The following is a 22,579-nucleotide window of genomic DNA, read 5'->3' on the forward strand; positions in this document are numbered from 1 at the left end:
CGTTAAGGAATCCTGTTAGAAATACATGCATATTAGATCCCAATGTGCTTCCAATTTTTTTTGTCTCTTCCCAAATTTTCATGTACCGAAACCCAGCGGATGCTTGGAATGAGGAAGATAATAATAATATTTATTATAATAATTATTATTATTATTATTGAGACTTCCTATTTACTATTATTACCATTTGCTAGTACTAATATTAATCCTTGCATTTGATATAGGTCCATATATACTCAAAATGTCTGTTTTACTAATAATAATTATTATTATTATGAGGAAGAAGTACTCTTTCAGAGTAATTTGCTTTACCATGCATCTTATATGAAGGACGAGTGTTTGTATCAAATTTGGTGCGAAAAAAGTGAAAGAAAACCTGTTCCATTTTCGCAACATTAAGATTGTTCATCTTGATGGGCATAAAATAACACACCAAAATATATAAACTGAGAAAACCTCAGTGATTAAGCATATCCTTTAAATATTTAAAAACATCCAGAACTGCCAACAAAATAATTTATCATTGTTGAAGAATGATTACAGTGATTTGTTAATTTGCTATGACTGGTTACAGAGCTTTAAATTATATTAACTACTGTTTGCAGTCTGATAGCGTGCACAGTGCCTTAAACTCATACAATTCATCACAATTATTTCTGGTCTACAGTTCACTTTCTCAAAAGGCAAATGCTAATAATTCAACAGTACATTCTATGCTCTATGGTACAGAGCCCAATAAAAATCACAGTGGATAGGATAGATGCATATAATAAGCAGGGTCATTCCCAGCAAACAGAGGCAGGTACATCACCAATGGGTGGTTTTACATTCATTTCTTTCCCCACAGAAAGCAACCTGCTGTGAACAAAGTTCACAAAGTATTCTAAATCTGAAGGGTATCAATATATTAGTCCTTTTGAGTGTAACACATATTATGTGTTCAGTCTTTGACTTTCTTTCCCAATAATGAATGGTCCTGAAGTTGAACTTCTGTGGAAGAATACATGTGGAGCAGACAAAATAGCATCTGTTCTCAGAGTTGTTGTGAATTCATAGACTGCATAGACAGCAGATAAAGACTCATTACCAGTACATTTTTGTGTTTTTTTTGCATTACTTTTATACACCTATTCTCATATAACAGTGCATTGCACAAATGTACAAGAAAAAACAATACTGATTTTACACTATACAGGTCTAAAATATTTACAGAGTAAAATAAGTTATTTTTCTGACTTCTAATGAAAGCTGCTGGGACACAGCAGTTTATCCTTTTGCAACTCAGTTTTAAGTCCCTACAGGCATGTATTTTTGGTTAGATACCACTGGTATTTATAACATAACTACTGATCAGAGAAAAGCAAATGATCTCTGAACAGTAAACAAAAAAACAGATGCGTGATTAGTTTTACAGTTAAACTCAGTTTAAATTATACCTGTCAAATATCCTAAATCTGCATAAGATATACTACAGCATACCATGGATCACATTAGTTCTAATAAAAAATAAATTTATTCTGAAAAAAAATCAGGCATGCTTTCAGAGACTTTATAAATCATAAACATTTTTAGAATAACTGCAAGCCTGCAATTTTGTATACATCAAATTTTCAATCCTTACATATAATCTTTACCACATGGAAAGTGACCATAGTTGGTATACTTGTCCATGTAGGAGATTTGCTGTTTAGTTTATGATTAGATATTTGTCCACACATTCTACGAAAGCAAAAAGTTCAAATATTTAATGGCTTTATTTACTCTTATATTATTTATATATTATATATAATATTTATAGATAGACCAGGAAGCCTTGCAGGTCAATCAGCCAAAAGCCATTTCCCAGATGATTTTAGCATCATTCCACCTGCTAATGTTATTACTGTACATCAATACAAGGAAGTCTTCCAGCTAGCTTGTCTTCAGAAAATGAAGAATACATGTCCCCGTCCTTTCATGCTGTTTTCTTGCAGAATTAATTGCGTATGTGTAATAATTGCAATATAAGCATGACGATGGCTGTAGTCAATCTTGTACACCTGGCACGTGGAGCAACTTGCCTCAAACAGCTGTTGATTAGTTCTGTACAGCAACCACTCACTCCGGAATTTTAATACAATGCTGAAATAATAGGCTGTTTATGTTTAACATCTGGCTTCTTCTTCACGTGCCTCGGTGTATTCATATAAATAGATGCAGTCTGCAGAATGCTTGAAAAGCAAATAGGAGCCAATATGACAGTCGGGGTTAATAGTGAACAGAACTCTGACTAACACTGAAATGGATGAATATTCTGGAGAGGCCATTGTTGTACTTTAGAATCCAGTACTGACAACATCCGCTGAAGGTGAGGCCTTTGCGAGGAGTTGGTAAGATTGGACTGTTCGGAGCGACTCCCGAATCTGCAGATTCAATTCCATTAGTTTGGAACAAACCTTCGACGGGTCTTGGTTAGAGCCTACTACCGCAAAGCTGCCAGTTTGGCCTAGTGTCTGATGGCGGAAATAGATGTGCAGAAGGGTCTGAACTGGGTCATCTTCATCATTTCCAAATATATCACTGGGCCAGACAGATCTGCAGATAGAAATAAAGAAAATCACACACGTCTTCATTTATAATCATTTGAATGGCTAACCATACTCCATATATAGCAGTGAAACTCGTGTTTAAATTCAATGTTTAATTACATTCCTCCCCCTCCCGCTCCCAACAGCAAGATTAATTGTGGGATTCTGCTCTTTTCCTTCCCATGTCAGTCACTGGGGTGATATTTTACCAATTGGAAAACATAGATTTACAAGGATATACCAGAGATAAGTGAGATTGAACAGGTCGGTCCTTTCTCTCTAGACTGAAGTCAGTTGAGAGGGATGTGATAAGAGGTTATAATAAAGGTTATGAAAGGATTCAATAAAGTGAATGTTGATAGACTGTTTCCACTTGTTGATGAATCCAAAAAGCGGGGGCATAAATCTAAAATTGTGAGTAGTTGACCTAATAATGAATTTAGGAGGAATGGAGAGGATGGTGAAAATGTGGAACTCTTTTCCACGAGTCGTGGTTGAAAAAAAAATCAATGTATTGAAGAGAAAACTTGTTGCTTACATAAGGGATACAGGGATATGAGCCAGTGGAACAGGAAGAGTGGGGATTGTGTATAGACACTGACACTACACAGGCCGAATGGATTGTTTCCATGTCATATCAATCTATATTTGTTAGGTAAGGGTAACAAAGGATAATAATAATAATCCTTGCATTTGATATAGCGCTTTTCACGTCTTCTAGACGTCTCAAAGAGCTTCACAGAATAGACTGTAAAGTGAATTGACCATATATTTGTGGGGATATGGGGCAAAGGCAGGCGACTGGAGTTAAGGAACAGATCAGTCATGATTTAATAGAACGGTGGAACATGCTTGAGGGGCTGCATGGCCTACTCTTATTCCTGTGTAATTAGTATTTACTTAAAATGGACTTGAATGCAAAGGATGCCTTGGTTTAATATTCCACTTTATTAGAAATTGTTTGGTCCGATGTGGCAGATAAATGCTTGAATTGATCTTGTTGAAGAAATGTAGCATTGCTTCAATCTGTGTAAATTGGCCACAAACTTGACCAATCAAGTAATTTGAAAAAGGTATTTTTGCATTAACAACGAGTTCCAGCGCCTTGGGATGTCCTCTCAACGTGAAAGGCGCTATACAAATAACTATTGTAATTTATATTGTATTGTAAATCACTCACATAAAATTAATATTAAATATTATTTTGTTGCGTCATTAATGGATCTTGCTGGAAACATTCAATAAACTACCAGTCTCTCCAAGGTCATAGACATAATGTGCCTCATAAATACTGGCCCAGACAGCTGGTACAAAACACAATCCAAAATTAATTTATCAGAAATACATTTAAGAAAGAAAATGGTACAAAGGAGGATTTATATTTTGGCACGTGCTATACAAAGCCACTCTTTAATGCATCTACATAAAGACCTTGGGGTGCCACCATTACGTTTTGGAAACAGGTCCATTTGTTAATTTATCTGTATCTGTTGCTGTTAATGCTGATGGAATTTAATCAAATAAAGGCCTATTGAAGCCATCTATAAATTACCTGAATGCCTTGACCTGAGCCAGTGCAGACATGAATTCCTTGTTTCTCAAAGTCTCAATAAGAGAGTGAATGGCAGTTTCTGTGCATGTCTGGAGGGCCTCAGGTATGTCAATATCCTCATTGTTGCTTTCTGCTGTACGTTCTGCCTCTTTCAAGCTGGCTTCCAGCTGTGCCAGTTCTTCAGACATATTTATCACCTGAAAACAAGTGAAAATAAGAAAACTGATTTTTATCACCTGAGTAATATAGAAGTAGATAACAGTTACCTATTAATATATAAGTGAGAAAGCTTTAAGTGAACAAGAGCATAGGATTGTCCTGTACAGGAGTCAGATAGGGTGGATCAACCACCATATCTCACAAACTGCCCAGGCCAAAACCAGAGCCATTAGCAGTGCTGTCTTATTTCAATTTATATTCTACAACAACAATTTGCACTTATAGAGTGCGCTCCACACAGAGTAGCATCTCAGAGCGCTTAACAGTGGCAGAGCCTGACTCTGAGTCGGGGTGGGTGTGTGTGACCTTAAGCACGGTCAATGTGGAAGGTTTTCAGGTAGGGCTTGAAAAAGGGGAAAGAGGGGCAAGGCGGAGGGATTGAGGGAGAGTGTTACAGAGTTTCGGGGCGTAGAGGCTGAAAGCACGACCTCCGATGAGGGGGTGCCAGAGAGTGAATGGTTTTGAACACGAGTGTGAGGATCTTGAAGTCGATCCGTTTGGTGATGGGGAGCCAGTGGAGCCTGCCACTAGGTATTCTACCTAAATAACAACATTAATCAAGGCTTTTCCTCAAAAAAAGGAAAATGCTGGTTTACCTCAGGCTCTTGCTTGATTGTATCCACTTGACTGATGAGCTTGCAATAAGCTTGGTATAAGAGAAGTAGTTGAAAATGCAGTTTGTAAAGCCTTCGACACAGCTCCAGCTCCTAAAGTTAAACATTAAGGGTAGATAAATTAGTGAGCTGCTGTTTTAATGCACACAATATCAGTTGAAGATAAATCATAGTCAGGTTTCTGCAACGTAATATGAAATAATAAAGATGGATACTCATTAATTATAGGGAGGAAATGTCTCCTGCTACAGGAAACCATATCATAATGTGGTCCTTTGGGTTCAATAATAAGCAAAGGGCTAACAACTGGCTAAATATAGGGTGATCAGGTTGCTGCTGATGTCATGTCCTGTGCACTGTGCATTGCAAGTGCAGCTGACAACGATCGCATCCTGTGCCTACTCACTATGCCACTGATGTCACTCTGTGAAGTGATGTCAATAACACTTGCTGTATACAATGTGCACCGGGCAACATTAATGGCAGAAATGTCAACCACAACCTGGTAGAAGTCATCCATTATTTAGCACCAGAAGCCAGGTGTAAGTGCAACTGGTCCACAGGACAACAGCCTCTACACAAGGCCATGCTAAACAGAAGGCCTATATAATGGGGTTCTCTGGTAAGTGTACACTGTCAAGTTAAAAAAGCAAATTAAACTGCACTAAAAATCATTACCACTATGCCAAGTCTGCAAAATTAAGCCACAGGCTAATCTTACAAAAAAAACATTGGTATTGCCATGACAATTCAGGCCATTATTAACAGATTATTTAAAATGATAATATTTAGAAAAACATCACCAATCCACTCCACCCAATAATCGTTGATCACACCTTTGAGCTGACATTCATAATGTGCCATTCCCTATTTGTGGATGCCAGGTACTAGTCTGACAGTTAGCTGATAAAATGTCTAAAATGCCAAGTTCATTTGAGTGATTAATTGCAGCTAAAGCATACATCAGAAAAGGATTATAAGATAAACAACTGACTAAGTGTATTATGAAGCCCACATTGAGGGATGTATGGTTGAACCTAGCTTTGAAGTGCTTTGAGACACTAAACAACCTGATAAAGTGCTACATCAAATGCAATGATTATTATTATCTGTAGCCGAAACAAAATAGTTTACTTTATAATCCCAAGCCTCCAGTCAACATTTGTTTATTATATATTTGTACTTATTTTAAACCTGAATGTTTTAAAATAAGGTTGCAACTTGTGCTTTGTGACATTATTAGTCAAGTTTCTTTTAGTAATTAGGCAATACTCAAAAGGTATTTTCTCATGTTTGATATGACAGATCTTCAGTCACTTAAGTTTTAACACCTCAGTCCTTGTATAAGTTGCAAAAACAAACACAATCTACAGCAATGGATTCTTGGTTGAAAGTGTTTTAAGGAGTGATTGCATTTCTAGAAATGTACCTTAATCTTAAATAAACACTTGGCCCTGGGAAATGATCATTGTCAATTGCAATTAAGCTGGGAATGCCACAATCCTTTATACAGATCCTGATTAACACTGATATGTGCTGAGCCAGCAAACATTTTCAACTGGGGATTTGACAAGATCGACCATGAACTAATGAAAGTTACAGAACTTCCCATCTTTCTGTATGTTCAACGGGAATCCAATAATTATGTTCTATGCTTACAAAAGAAAACAAAAGATATTATTTGCTCTAACATTCACATATAGGATTCAAACTTGACAGACTGAAACCGATGCACTCATTGTAAAATCTGGTTTGCAAGTAGCATAAGCTGTTCAATGTGCAAGATTCACAAAATGGTTAATTGCAAATTGCAAAAGCCAGCAACATAAAAAAGCAAAATTTGAATGTTGCAAATTAAACCTCACCGATAAAATCATATTCCAGAAGATTCAAATCAATTTCCTCTCAAACATTAAACACAATGTCCAAGGTCAGATTAGAAAGATTAACTTCTACAAGATCATTTCTTTCAGGTCTATGGACATTGAACATCAAAATCCCTTCTTTCTGCAACCTATTGATCAAATCACTATTTGCATGTCATCTTTCTGTATCTGCTATCATTCTACCTACTTACATCTCCAATCCATCTACATTCTTTATCAATTTTTTACTTTTTTCCATACTTCACTTTATTTACTTAATGCTCTTGAACTTGTACTGCATTATTTTCCAACATCTAGGTATAATATAATATATATAATTTTTTCAACTAAACATTTCACTGACCAAACGTGGGGGATGAACGGAAACTACTCTGCCAAGCTTATTCCTAAATCGCTTCCTTCTACTTCCCAAATAATTTCTTATCCACATGGTCGCTCCACTCAAGTTCCACTGCCTTAATTTAGCTGATAAATCTTATCCAGGATTCCTTATTAAATGCCTTCTGCAGTCCACGTAGATGACATCCATTGATCCCTCTCTATCTATCACCTTGGGGATTCTATCAAAAAGCCTCTATTAGGTTAGTTTGACATAATCGACCTTTCACAAAGCCATGCTGACCTTCCCAAGTTAATTTATATTGATTCTAGTGTGCACTTACTGAACCCTTAATGCTGGATTCCAGCATTGTTCTGCCTACTGACGTTAAACTCACTGGTCCAGTTATTGGGATAGTCCTTTTCCTCCTCCTTTTGCAATACTGATAACATCTTTACACAAACACATTTACAGCAGTACATGAACAAGCAACAAAATAATTTCTTCTTCCTACGAACAGACAAATTTAGGAAAATTGTTTTAAAATTAAATACTTTGTTGTAAAATAAGAATAGATGCAGCCCAATGGCAAAATGTTAGAAAACTGAATTACAGCTATATTCTGCTACAATAAAGCTTGGTTTATTAAAATATAGTCCTGGAATGTTTAAGAAATTATCACTTAAATACTTTATTTGGTGGAATGGCAGCATCCTATTTGGAAACTGTGTTAAAAATACTTTAAGACGATAAAAATGTGTGGTGTTTTTGCTTATTTTATTACTGTGTGTTTCTATAATGTGTCATGTATGACTTTGTCGTAGCATATTTAACCACACAGTTTCAATACCAAATTTATGCAAAACATTCTAACGGTAATCACTACCTGAAAAAAAACCTCTCATATCAAATATTAAGTATCACTGTCAAAATGGTGATTTGATGTGTACATTTAAAGCCACTATTTCCAATACAGTACATATATTTTATTAAAGTTGCAATGTATGGGTATATTCCTATATTCCAAAAATTGGAAACGTGGATCATTAAACTTATCATTGCAATAGGAATATGCAAGACAACCCAACACTGACAGTGAGAAAATAGAATAATTTTCAACAGTAACATGATTTACTGTCTACTTTTCTCCATTCTCTGCTTATACATCAAAAGCATTACTTTGGCAAGTTTTATATATCTGAGAATAAAACTAACTTGATTCTGTGACTTTGATACACTAAATGTAGAAGTTTCTGTATGCATGATAATTGGACCCAATACTGGGAAATTCAACAGATTTAGGCATAAGAGAGTTTTAAGATCAAATGATTTACCATGTATTATTGGCAATCCACATAGTTTCATATAACAATTTGGTCAAGCACATCCTGAGGTAAATACATTTACATTTACCTCAGAATGTACTCGAATGCTGAATAATAACTCATTTAGTTGTATTAGTACAGTATAGCTGAACCCAAATTAAGCAGAATTTACATTGATATTAAACAATGACTTTGCTTTAGTAATCAAGTACATGAAAGACTACAAGATGATGTACAATGACATTCTCAGACAGATGGAAGCACATGACATACTTTTAAGGCTATGTTCACAAACATCTACATACACATATGATTAATGAGAGACACTTGGCTGAGTTACAAATATTATGCGACAAATGAAGGTCAGCTTGTTTCAGACACTGTTAATATGTCTAGAAGTCAAGAACCATCACTTACTGCTAGAACTTCCATTTGCTAAGCAAGAAGGTGAGCAGGTCACAAAAGAAGGAAAAAAAAGATCAATAATTAGTGACAGTTACATTTCCAAACAGGGTAAAAGATGTCCCAGTGTTAATGTCAGAACAAATGTACCATTTTATCAGAGCTCCAGCTAGAATCAAAATTCACAATTCTGTTGATAGGATTTTTAATGTGGCCACCACATTTGCTCACTTCATAGGATTTCATCAATTAAAACATAGATCAGACATTTCTCCACATGAAGTTTCAAATATATAACAGAGATAATGTTCTTCAGAGGTACTGTGATAATTTTTACAATTCTACAAGTTCGCAAAGTTGTTTCTGGGATGTATTTAACGCAAATTTTACGCTAGGACGATGTCTAACAGCATATCAGAAAATCAACTGCAAAGTACAGTGATTGTGTATTTGTAGGTAAATGCGGTGGTCCATTTGCATACACCAATGTTCTACAAACAGCCATGAAGTGAGTGACCAATTTTATTTGGGGGTTGTTGGCCAGGACACCTGGAGAAACTCCCGTCTCTTTTCTCATAGTACCTTGGGATCCTTAATGTCCACCTGGACAGGCAGTGGGGCCTCGGATTAACATTTTAGGCAAAGGCACCTCCGACAATGCAACATACGCCCTAGCAATGCACTGGAGTGCCAGCCTAGACTATGTAAATTGGAAATCCTGACGTGGGGTTTGAATCCACAACTTTCTGACTCAAAGATTAAGAGGGCTACCAACTAAGCTAGGGTGACATGCAAAATTAATTAAATAACAATTGCAAGGATTATTAGTCACTTCAGTTCTGATTAATTAATTTACAAAACACTTTGCAATGTTGGATCAGGATTGGCTTGACTTTCTCTTCCCTAACCTAAGGCCAATTTTAGAGGTCTATCTGCTGCATTGTCTCTTTCTCTTTTTCTCTTCAACCGTGCCTTAAGCTCCCCTCTCGACTCTCTACCCCCTCCTCGCTCCCTCCCTCCCCTCACCCTGACCATTTCCCCCCTGCTCGGGTCCCGACCCAACTGTCCAGTGCCTTGGGACGTCCTCCCGGCATGAAGGGCGCTCTATAAATGCAATCTTGTTGTTGTTGTGGACGTTATTAAAATTTTCCTCTCTGTTTCTACCCTGAATTCCACATACACTGATGTCCTTTACAGACTTTTTAAAAAATACAGTCAACTCTAGACTCTAGGCAATTCTTTTGCAGAGCCATGAACAATGCATAATTCGGCACAAAATTGCAGTTTCATGTGGATTCTTCCAATAAAAATGATACAGAATATAGTGGTGGCCATCCATATCAGCTTCATAATAAGAGCTCAGTAAATCACATAGGCATTGAAATAGTTTGAAGAGCTTAAAAAGTACACGTTTACTTTTTAAAACCTTATTGATCACAATTCCCTTGCAAAACTCTGTCACAAACATATCTTTATGTTACCAACAAAACAGAATAATATTTAGATTCCTTATTGCATCAATATTTTAGGTTCGTTATCCAAGGACAACAAGCTACTCTTATTTGTTACATTTAAGGATTGAGTTTAATTTCTAAAAAAAATCAAATTTTCAAAATACTTCCTATAATTTAATCTGTAATGTAAAAGTCTATGCCTAAAGATTCGAGAGGGGCTGTACATAATTGGCTGCCGTGTTTTGTCCACAAAATATAGTCAATTCACTTTACAGTATGTTCTGTGAAGCGCTTTGAGACGTCTCAACACATGATAAGGCACTATATTAAATGCAAGAATTATTATTATTATAAATCAATACCTTCATTTTGACTGCAAAATTCAATATTTAAACATAAATGATATAAAAAGCCTGCATTTTAGCAAGTTAGATGTTTAGTGTTAGAAAATGATAAGAATACATAGAAGCAACACAATGTTAGCACCATACAAATAGAATATGATAAATATATTTTTCCATCATGTAACAAAAATACAACAGCAGCTTGAACAGTAAGAAGAATTCCTGTTAGACTACCATTCTAAAAAAGGTAACAGTGCAGCATTTATCTAGGTAGGACTGCCTAACTATTATCCAGTTCAATCATAGGGAGACCCCACTGACCTCTGTCCTCACTCAAAATTTCTTTTTAACAGCAGCAACAAATTACAGTTGTATAGCGCCTTTCACATCAGGAGGACGTCCCAAGATGCTGGATATTCAGGGATCCGAACCCAAGCTGGTGGTTGGGTTCAGGAAGGGTGGAGGGCGGGGAGGGTAGGGGTAGAATGGTGATCGAAGGCATGGTTGAAGAGGAGGGTCTTGAAGGAGGCAAGGGAGGGGCGAGGCGGAGGGACTGTGGGATAGCGTTCCAGAGGGTGGGGAGGGCAAGTCGAGGGACGTGAAGCAGGCCAGAGCCCGCTGAGCAGAGGGAGTGAGCAGGATGGTTGGGGGTTAGGATGTCACAGAGGTAGGATGGAGCAAGGCCGTGGAGGTCTTGAAAGGAGGACAAGGATCTTGAACTGTATCCTCTGAGTAATGGGAAGCCATGGAGACGGGCGAGGATGAGGGTCACAGAGACTGGTGCGGGAGGTCACGGATTGCAGAGTTTTGGATGATCTGCAGTCAGTGGAGGGAAGAGTTGGGGAGGCCGACAGGGAGTTTGCATAGTTGATCCTGGATGTGATGAATCCGTGGATGAGGGTTTTGGCGGCGTATGATGTGAGACATTGGCGGAGTTGGGCAATGTTGCGGAGATGGGGAAAAGCAGAGCGGGCCATGGCACGGATGTGGGGGATGAAGGACAGTTGAGGGTCGAACTTGCCCAAGGTTTCACCCTGCCTGGAATTGAACCCAGGTATCTCACTTGCAAGGCGAGTTCTCTAACCACTGAGCTACAGGGCTGTCAGCGCCTGAAGTATGGAAGAAAAGGGTGAATTACCAGGATTCAATGTGTGATACACTGACTGAGCCTTGTGATCACTAAAAGCATAGCTTCCAATGAAGAACAGTAATGATCAGGCATTTGAAGCAGCATTGCTCTAACCGTAAAGTATTTGGCACACTTTTCTTCTGCAATTGACAAATAGTATTTTTTACTGTATTGTAAATCTCAGCTGAATTTCCCAGCAAAAATGTATCACGTGACTTGCATAAAGGAACGTTTGAATGTACAAGACAGAAAAGACTATTACTTTCAGTCTCTCTCGTCTCATGCTCAACATTTGTCCCGTTGTTTTGCCATTCGACCATGATGAGAATATTTTAATAAACTTTCATAAAATGTAGTGAAATGTGACGACTGCAATTTGGATTAGTGATTTAGGGCGACAGTATGGCCCTTCAATAGGCCAGAGACCTCTGTGATGCATCTGAGCATGAGCGCCCAACCTCCGCCAAGTGCCCGCATCAGTCACAGAATAGGGTGGAAGACCTTTGCGATGCCAGACGAGATCTTATGACAAGTTATCCGATCAATTTTACATTGTTAATACTTACAAAAATTGTGACTAGTTATGTGCTAAGCGGATTGCCAACTTTCTCCATTTGAATGTCGACAAGAGCAAGGCTCTCCTGCTTAGCTCCCATCAGGGCCTTTTCACCTCAGGTGCTGATTGCATCACTATTCAAAGATGCATATTCCACCTCACTGAGCTAGGATGGAACTTTAGTGTCTTGTTTGACCTCAACCGTCCTTTAAAGCCGACATCTGTGCCATATGCTTTCTGCCTTCGCCACCTCTGCAACATTGCCCGCCTCCGCCGCTAACTCTCCCCTCAGGCCCCCAAGGCCCTCATCCATGCTTTCATCACATCCAGGCTTGACTATGATAACTCCCCAACTCTTCCCTCCACAAGATGCAGATTATTCATAACTCTGCAGCTCGTGTCCTCTTCCACACCAGGCTCAGTGACCCCATCACCCCCATCCTCCACTGGCTCCACATCCCCCTGATGATCAAGTTCTAGATCCTCGTCCGCACTCTTAAAGGCTTCCAGTCAAAAACAACAACAACTTGGCGCCCTCCATGCCGGACAGTGTCTCAGAGCGCTTCACAGTAATGGATCCCAGGGCCGAGCCAGGGGGAGCGGGAGGAAGGTGACCAAAGGCGCGGTTGAAAAGAAAGGTCTTCAGCCGAGACCTGAAAGTGGGAGAGAAACGATCGAGGCGAAGGGAGTGAGGAAGGAGTTCCAGAGCCTCGGGGTGTAGTGGCTGAAGGCACGGGCGCTGATTATGGAGCAGAGGACTCGGTCTTGCTCCTCCCTACCTCTGCAACCTGATAAAACGTTGCAAAACTGCCCGCTCCCTCAGCTCGGCAGGCACTGGCCTATTCCATACCCCTCACTTTGTCCCCCACCATCAGTGGTCAGACCTTCAGCCTTTCTGCCCCCACCCTCTGGAACTCTATTCCTCTGTGCTTTTGTCTCACAACCTCCCTTGCCTCCTTCAAGGCTGGTCTCAAGATCTTCCTCTTTGACCACGCCCTCAGTCATCTCCCCTTGCCCTCTACCCCTCTTGTTTCCAACCCCCATCTTGGATACAAAACCTTCACTGCCCATGCCTTGGGAAGTCCTACCAACGAGGATAGGCACTATCAAAATGTAATTTATTGTTGCTAATTTCATATCTAGATCAAAACTGATTTTGAAGATATTCGTCAAGATGAAATCAATCCTAATATTTAAAATGTTTTTGCAATGTTTTTCTAGCTGGAGCCCTCATGTTCAGAGACATCAAGGTAAATATAGAACAGATTGAAAACAAGTCACAACAATGTAAGAACCAGTTTGTCCACTAATAAAAACGCTGGTTACTTCATTTACGATGATAGACAGAAAGTGAAACAGGGTAAATGTAAGTCACGCACAGACTGATTGTTCTCCTATATAATTGGGTGAAGCCTGAACAGCTCAATAGAACAACAGTGAAAGATTATATAAGTCAACTATTGTTTTCTTAGGCAGCAGCATAATATTAAACAGTGGAGTCACTTTTTTTCAAACTGCCAAGAAGACTAGAACATGCTTAACAATATTTACAAAATACAGAATGATTAACTGATTGAAAGTCATAATAACTGCATTAAATAACATTGTTTAAGAGCCATCTGTTATGCATGCTGTAAAAACTAAGGCTAATTTTGAGATGCCAGAGTAACACTATCTCCAGGAGAAGAACACTAAAATAATTATACATTGCGTTTCAAAAGAAGTATTACCACATTACTTGTGATGTGCAACGTGCAATCAAACTGTCATCTTGAAAGTGATATGCAAGGGATATATTTAAGGGCCTTCCACCACTCTGTACCCACCCTCTGGAACTCCATCCCCCAGTCCCTTCATCTCGCCCCCTCCCTCGCCACATTCAAGACCCACCTCAAGACCCTCCTCTTTGACCGTGCTTTCAATCTCCCTGCTTACCCCCCCTGCCCTACCCCCTCCTCTACCCTGACCCTCAGCTCGGGTCCGTAACTCTGTCTGTCCAGAGCCTTGGGACGTCCTCCCGATGAGAAAGGCGCTTTACCAATGTAATTTTGTTGTTGTTCTTAATTTTAAAAGTAAGGATTGACAAGAGTTGACAACTATGTACAAGATACAGTAAACTATTGGTGTATGGTCACTCCAGGGGAAAAGAGCTTCAGTGACTTTATATCCAGAATGACTATGTAGGCATGAGACCTCCGGGGCTGCTAGGGGAAGCTGTGGCCGGGAGGACCTACAACACCACACACTGTGACTGTGCAGAGCGAGCAGCTGTCAGTGTGACATAATGGACCCAGCCCCTTAGTCACATTTTGCATGGAAATCGTCTGGGATATGATGCTATAAGCCATGTAATGACATAAGACAGGATCTTATCATCAGGAGGTTCACTGTATATTTTAGCAGACAATTTTCTATTTAGGCTAATGCAAATTTCCGATATCCTCCACTTTTTATGAAGATGAACAAGGCTTTTTGAATTATGGAGAATCTAATTATCCAAAAGTGCATATGTAAGATTGCATCCATTCAGCTTAGAACACTGCAATTGTTCATAGTTACAGTTTGAAACGGAAATCACACATTTTGCTCTCATGTCCTTCCCAACTTCAACAACCTGGATAAAGTGGAAGGGAAGGAGGGGGAAAAGAACATGAAATTCACACTTACTTGCGCATCTCGATTGGTTCTTTGGAGGCTATCTCCTGCACCAAAAGTTCTTTTGCAGTTTTCTAACCACTGAAACAAAAAGTTGAGGAAGTTTAATATTGTAGTAAGTCAACAATTCAACAAGCAGAAAATAATAACTTCTGCAAAGACTGTAAAAGATCCTTACACTATAAAGAATATGGGTAGAAAACGTTCTTTACTTCTATATATAGTATTATTTTGGTTAAATTTGATATGTCAGTATGTTAAGTATGTCAGCCTGGCTCAGTGGTAGCACACTCGCTTCTGAATCACAGGGTTGTGGGTTCAAAGCCCCACGTTGGGACTTGACCTCATACAAGCCTAAGCTGACATTCCATTTCACTGTTGGGGGGAGTGCTGCGTTATCAGAGGCGCCGTCCTTCGGATGAAACATTAAATTGAGGTCCCACCTGCCTGTTCAGGTGGACAGTAAAGATCCCATAGCACTATTGGAAAAGAGAAGGGAATTTCTCCCAGTGTCCTGGCCGACAATCACCCAAATAAAATTGATTATTCATGTCATGGCTTTGTGAGATGTTGCTGTGTGCAATTTGGCTGCTGCTTTCGCCCACAAATACTAAGTCCCTGCCTTTCACAGTAAAACCTGTGAAGGACTCTGGGCTGTCCTAATGATTTGAAAGGTGCAATATTAAATGTAACGATTATTATTATTAATAATATTCTTTGATATAAATACACAATTAACTTTTGAATGCACCATAAGTGGAGTCCTGTAGCTCAGTGATTGGAGCACTCGCTTTGCAAGCAAGAGACCTAGGTTCGATTCCTGGCTGGCAAAACCTTGGGCAAGTTTCCTTACTCCACACACCTGATAATAATCTCTCAAGAAAAAAACAATAATAAATTGGTCACTTCAATCAACGACTGTTTGTGGGACACTGCTGTGCACAATTGGTTGCCGCATGTCAGCCACAAATATACAGTCAATTCACTTTACAGTATATTCTGTGAAGCTCTTTGAGACGTCTAGAAGACGTATATCAAATGCAAGGATTATTATTATTATAAAATGAAAACACGCAAGCCACAAATCATCCGCTCCCAGGTTGTATCTTTATGATAGTGAAAATTCATTATTATTTGGTGTGTAGAGTTGGGGAATTCCAATGTACTAAACTGCAGGATGTCCTCAAGGATTCTCATGATATCTGCAATTCCCTATAGGATGTTTTGCTCTCAGCTATGTTATCATTTGAGCACAGGTCAAGCAAACATTTCCCCACAGGAGAAAATTGGAGATGGTCTGTTCACTCAGGCTGTTTGCACACATTTGGGTAGATAGTTGCACAAGGCTGATACAAGCTTTATATTCTGTATATTCTGCTGTATATTCTCTGTAATTCTAAGTAAGCATGAGACCTGCACAGCCGGTTAGTTCCCTTAGTGATGCAGAGACTTCACGGCGACAAAAAAGATAATAAAAAACACAAGAAACACAACCTTCAACTCCAGACAGCTTTTCCTGAAATTGACAGATTTTAGATTGTTGTTTTGAACGAGGTTTGGCTAACTGGTAATTCTATAAATTATATTTACAAATGCAATCTTTTGGATTGCTTGGAAGAGTAGTAACACAAGATTGTTCCACTGTAACATTTACTGGCTCCAATGGACATTTATTTAAATAAAGAATTGAAGAACTATTAATTTAGACCTCGATAACAATTTAGTTTGGACTCAAATTTGTTGATTCGATATAATCAAAATATTAGTGTTTTCAGATCAAAACATTAGTGTTTTGATCTGTCACGTGACAAGTAAACTGACTAGAACAGTCTGGTCTTGCTAACAAAGCAAAATGGAAGAAATCGTGTGTATTCTGACTGTGGAGTTGGCAGTATAAACAGACCATTAATTTTATTTTTGTATAGGCATAATATTTTGGCTCGCACATAAGTGATTGCATGGTTAGTAAGGCAAAATAATTTGCTCATATTATTTTCAACTTACATGAAAACAAATATTAAATTCTTCACAGAACAAAAATTTTCAAACAGTTTAAATTAATTGATTTAAAACTAGAAAAAAAAATCAGAATTCGATTTTGGTAAAATCTACACAATATCTTGAATTTTTAGATTGCATTGGAAAGAATGAAATATTGCATATACACGGGGAATTTAAAGGGTGTGATTCCATTTTCAATTCATCAAAGAATCTTATTTATTGTCCATCATGAAGCTGTCCTACGTTATGAGAATAAGACAAGCAAATTCCATTACAAAATAAATGCCATTTAAACCTATCCAGCATAAGCATGACCCATGCAATGCAAGTGACATGAAGATGCAAGTGACATTGAGGTACACATTCCTCATCGGGTTAATTTAATAAATGCATCTGAATCAGTAAATTACATTTGATAGTTTGAGTGTGCGAGAATGGACAGAATACTCCAGGGACCGTGAAATCAATTTCATTTAAGTGTCAAGAATTGCAAGCTATTTCTAAATCTTATTTGGTCGTCTTTCTGTCAAAATCCAATCACAGTATTGCTTCAGAAAAAAGCTCATAAAGCAAATGTTCTGGTCAAATATCTCAATACATAACACGCTGCAATGCAGGTTACAAAACTAATATGCTGCATCTGGTTGGCAAAATATTTGAGAGACAAGAGATTTTTTGGTTCAGTTAGCACATGCATAAACCTGTCACCCTGATTAAGAGTATACAAACCAGACAGAGTTCCACATATGTATGCCATCTATACATGGAAATTGCCATTTGTCTGGAATAGAACATGCATTGACTAACAGGAGGAATTACCCTGCTTACCAAATTCCCTAAAGTATTAGGCTCAGATTGGCAAGAGGTGAGGCTTGGGACACCAGAGATTGTGTTGGGGTACTGCTGACGTATAACCAGCTGAACTACATAGCTTGCTGTTGAGAGTGCTGTCTGCCTGCTTGATCAGCTACAAATGTGTATTTATGCATAGTAATCTCAATGTAATGTCTGTTATATGAAAATGTTAGAAAAGGTATATAAACTTAATACAATGCAGTAACATTTTGAAGCTTATTTTAAATCTCTGTAAGTCTATTGTTTATTCACGAAAAATCACTGCTAAAAGGTGTCAGGCTTGCTCAGTTGGTAGCACTCTCGCCTCTAAGTCAGAAGCTTGTGGGTTTAAGCCCCGTCTCTGGGGCTTATCACTTTCAAGGCCATCCATGGCTTTGCCCCCTCCTACCTCTCTGACCTGTTGACTCCCTACCAACCTGCCCGCTCCCTCCATTCAGCGGGCTCCGGGCTGCTCCATGTCTCCTGCCCGACCCACCCTACCATCGGTGGCCGAGCTTTCAGCCTCTCTGCCCCCACACTCTGGAACTCCATCCCACGGTCCCTTTGCCTCACTTCTTCCTTTGCCTCCTTCAAGGCCGGTCTCAAGACCCTTCTCTTCAATCGTGTTTTTGGTCTCCCTCCAACCTCTCTGCCTTCCCTCACCCCTACACCACCCCTCCCCCATGCTCGGGCCCTGACACCTGACTGTTCAGCGCTTTGGGACGTCCTCCCGACGTGAAAGGCGCTCTATAAATGTAATTTTGTTGTTGTTTTTGAATAGTATCATGGGATCTTGAATGGCCACCTGAACTGGCAGACATTCTGTTGTTGTTTGGTTTCACAATCTAGGTTGGGACTCCAATACAGTGTTGGGGCAGCACTGCAGTGTTGTCCTTTGGATGAGATAATAAACCCATCTGCCCGTTCAGGTGGACGTTAAACAACAACAACAAGATTACATTTGTATAGCGCCTTTCACTTCGGGAGGACGTCCCAAAAGATGGTTATTCACAAAGAAAGTTACTCCCAATATAATCAAAACAATCGTCCAGATAAAATTAGTTAGTTACTTCATGGCTGTTTGTGATATATTGCTCCTTGCAAATATCCTGCTGCATTCATCTACAAATGCACAATCACTAGACTTTACGATAAACCATGTGAAGCGCTTTGAGAAGTCCTCCTGCCATTAAAGGCACAATACAATGCCAGTTACTTCATTGGAAACTCGTCAGTTAGATATGATGTGTCTAATTGCACACCAATATAAAATTTATACGTACAAAACAGGTTTTGACCCCAGGTCGCACATTTTATTAAATGCATCAAACTCGCTTAATTTTGCAGAAAATCTTATGACCTTCATGGAACAAAGTGACAGCTTGGACAGGTCCTTGGGAGAGGCTACCAATAGTAGCATTAGAAAATGACTTAATTTCCCTCGCTCTCTATGACAATGTATCCACTGTTTTGTGAACCTGTCATTCTACGCATCATACAATGACTACTCACCAGTACTTCAGGTTTAGAGACAACAGTACTCATTACATCTGTAGCCAAATTGTTTTACATTATCACATAAGTCCTTGCTGAGGATGTTAAAATTCATCCACTGGGAGACATGGAGTCTGCGTGATGAGCTTGCAGAGTTTGGTGTGGCCAAGGATGTGGGCAGTGGAGGTTTGGATAAGTTGTAGCATACAGATGGTGGGGTTGACCAGCGAGGAAGTGATTTCAAAAAGTCTGTCTAGGTGGGTAGTAACAAAGACATGAACAGGGATTTTGGCAGCTTCTGGTGTAAGATAGGGGTGAGGCAGGTAACAGGGACCAGATATAATCCTTGCATTTGATATAATGCGTTATCACGTCTTCGAGACGTCTCAAAGCACTTCACAGAATATACTGCAAAGTAAATTGACTGTACATTTTGTGGGCGGTATGAATGAGAAAGGAGAGCTGAGGATTTATTTGGTGAGTGTGAGAGAGGCCAGGTGATAGAGATCAGAGCTAGAAGTGAGGAGACGTTGGTGGAAGCTAAAGAGAATGGCTTCTGTCTTATCAATATTGAGTTGCAAGAAATTGTGGCTCAGTCAGGCCTTGATGTCTGACAGGCAAGTGGACAAGCAATCGGTGGACCTGGAATCTAAAAGCTGAAGCGTAAAAGATTTGGCTTTCATCCACATATACGTGAAAGTACATCCTGTGTGTGCCAAGAGGAAGCATGTAGATAAGTGAAAGGAAAGGGTTGAGTACGGAGCCTGTGGTATTCTATGGGTGGCTGTGTAAGGGTGGGAGGAAAAACAGTTAGAAACTGCATCTCTACTGGCTCCCGGCCCCTCCAGAGGAATGAGCTCAAGATCCTTGTCCTCACTTTTAAATCCCACCACGGTTTTGCCCAACTCTACCTCTGCCACTTTCTAAACTCCTACCAATTACCCGTCGCTCCACACACAAGGCACTGTCTTGCTTCATGTCTCCCGCCCTGCCAGCCCTCCACTAGCAGTCAGGCCTTCAGCCTTTCTGCCCCCATCCTCTGGAACTCCCTCCCAGAATCGCTTCGGCTCACCCCTTCCCCTGCCTCTTTCAAAGTCCGTCTCAAGACCTCCTTTTGACCATTCCTTCAGTGATCTTCCCCCAGCATGGGTGCAAACACTTAACTGTCCAGTGCCTTGGAACATCTTCCTGACAATGAAAGGAGCTTTATAAATTCCATTTGTTCTTTTTGTTAGCTCTGGAACACTCTCCCTCAATCCCTCCGACTTGCCCCCTCTCCCCTTTTTCAAGTCCCACTTGAAAACCTTCCTTTTCGACCGTGCTTACGGTCATCTCCCCTCGTCCCCAGCTCAGATTCAGGCTCCGCTACTGTTAAGTGCTCTGAGACGCTACCCTGCATGGAGAGCGCTTAATAGGTGCGTTGTTGTTTGTTGTATTTATGTAGCGGCTTTCATGTAGACAGTGCTAGACGCAGAGCATGGGGAGGTGACCAAAATGTGGCTTCTAACTCTGCTCTCACTCTACGAAATACAGTCACTACATTTTACACTATATTCTGTGAAGTGCTTTGAAATTGCAAATTTTGCAATGACTTTGTAGACATTTGGAGGACATTAGAAGGGGAATATTATAATCAGTCAAGCTGCAAAGGGATAATATGCTTAAGTGACATTGGCAAGATTTCATGATGTGGGCTTCCTCCAAGATTTCCAATGCACACTCTGGAGTTCTCAAGCCTTAGCTCTTGCCAACCCTGCACCTAATACTTTTCGGAATTAGACATGAACGGTGGTACATCAAATGCAAGGATTATTATTATTCATTTTTAAAATTTACTGTGCAAGTCAGAAAAATACTCCAAAACATTTACCTACCAAATGTGCGCATTCTAAAACTAATTAATATTTGAAGTGGGATATTATAATCAGTCAAGCCGCAAAGGGATAATATGCTTAAGTGACATTAGCAAGATTTCATGACGTGGGCTTCCTCCAAAAATCAATCAAAATGAATAATGTTATAAATATGTCATGGCAAATTTTGCAATTACTTTGTAGACATTTGGAGGACATTAGAGGGAGATTAGAAAAAAAATGTCTAAATGCATTAAGGATTTATGCAATGTTGGTCCAAAGGCAATCATAAGATGGAGTGGTAGGGCATGACTTTAGATACATAAGTTTCTCCATGGTAAGAGTCTGTTGCGAATGGAATTGCTGAGACGAAGAGAGAGCAGGGGTTTCGAAAGAACGAGCAGAAAGCACACCCGAGTGAGCTTATATTGTTTTTCTGCATTCTTCTTGTGTCTAGTTAAGTGATAAGATCACATAAAAGGCTATTTTAGGCTTAAGAAAAAAAGGAGCAATCCTAGCCTAGAGAAAAATGAGCACACTAATACACACACTCCCCCCCCCGCCCACACACACACATGCCCCACACTAACCGCACCTGCACCACACACACATTCCCGTGAAGGAAAAATGACACGAAGCAGCAAGTGATATACCATCACAAAACTGGTTGGCAATTCTCAGTCAAATAAAGGGCAGACCAGTTACTGGGGGCAGGGAACCATCCACTCTCTTAACCTTATAACCAAAGCCCTAACAGGTAGGGTGGTCTTAGCTGGACAAGCAGCGGGAAAGCTTGCCAGAGAGCAATATCAATGGCAAGTTCTGTGGTTTTAGTTGGTTAGACTCCAGCAGTACCTCAATGCATACTCTAGGGTCTCCAAGCCTTGGATCTTGCCAACCTGACCTAATACTTTTCAGAATTAGCTAAGCAGGATGTGTCCCTCCAGGGAGAAAGTGTACCTTCAATTACAACAATCTATCTCTGGGATTTATATGTGAGGTGGGATGCATAGAAATCTCAGCTTGGTCTGGATATGCTTAAGCATGGTGATGGGTTTACCCATGTATCAGACACCCGGCTGACAATTTTTTTAAGGTGTTACATTCGAGTAACCAGGATTCTTTTCCCAAGCTTTCACTGAGTTGTAATTGACTTTTCTCAGTCCTTGTGTTTTGAGTTAACATCAGGTCTCCATATTTTCACAAACGACATTGCTTCAACCAATGACTTGGAACCCAGATACAATGAGAGATGTAAATAATGTGTATGTGCAATCTAAACGTGCTGCACTGGCAAAAACATTGTGCAACAAAAGGCGCATTTCACAATAATATTGCAATTGTTTTTGTGCAGTACAGATTACGCCACTTGCTG

At 39.6% G+C, this 22,579-nt stretch overlaps 1 protein-coding gene across 1 annotated transcript in view; it reads right to left on the reverse strand.

Moving 5' to 3' along the window:
• Window positions 1-440: 440 nt before the first annotated feature.
• Window positions 441-22,579, reverse strand: part of fryl (furry homolog, like) — a 164,999-nt gene continuing 142,860 nt past the window's right edge. Inside the window, exons 58-62 of the mRNA XM_007892728.2 lie at window positions 15,035-15,103; window positions 8,900-8,917; window positions 4,935-5,045; window positions 4,120-4,316; window positions 441-2,574 (exon numbers count right to left, since the gene is read on the reverse strand). Of these exons, the coding sequence (XP_007890919.1) occupies window positions 2,316-2,574; window positions 4,120-4,316; window positions 4,935-5,045; window positions 8,900-8,917; window positions 15,035-15,103 (654 nt within the window). The 3' untranslated portion in view covers window positions 441-2,315. The remainder of the gene's footprint in view (window positions 2,575-4,119; window positions 4,317-4,934; window positions 5,046-8,899; window positions 8,918-15,034; window positions 15,104-22,579) is intronic.

This window comes from Callorhinchus milii, unplaced genomic scaffold, assembly GCF_018977255.1.
Source record: "Callorhinchus milii isolate IMCB2004 unplaced genomic scaffold, IMCB_Cmil_1.0 Scaffold1, whole genome shotgun sequence".
Classification (NCBI taxonomy): domain Eukaryota; kingdom Metazoa; phylum Chordata; class Chondrichthyes; order Chimaeriformes; family Callorhinchidae; genus Callorhinchus; species Callorhinchus milii.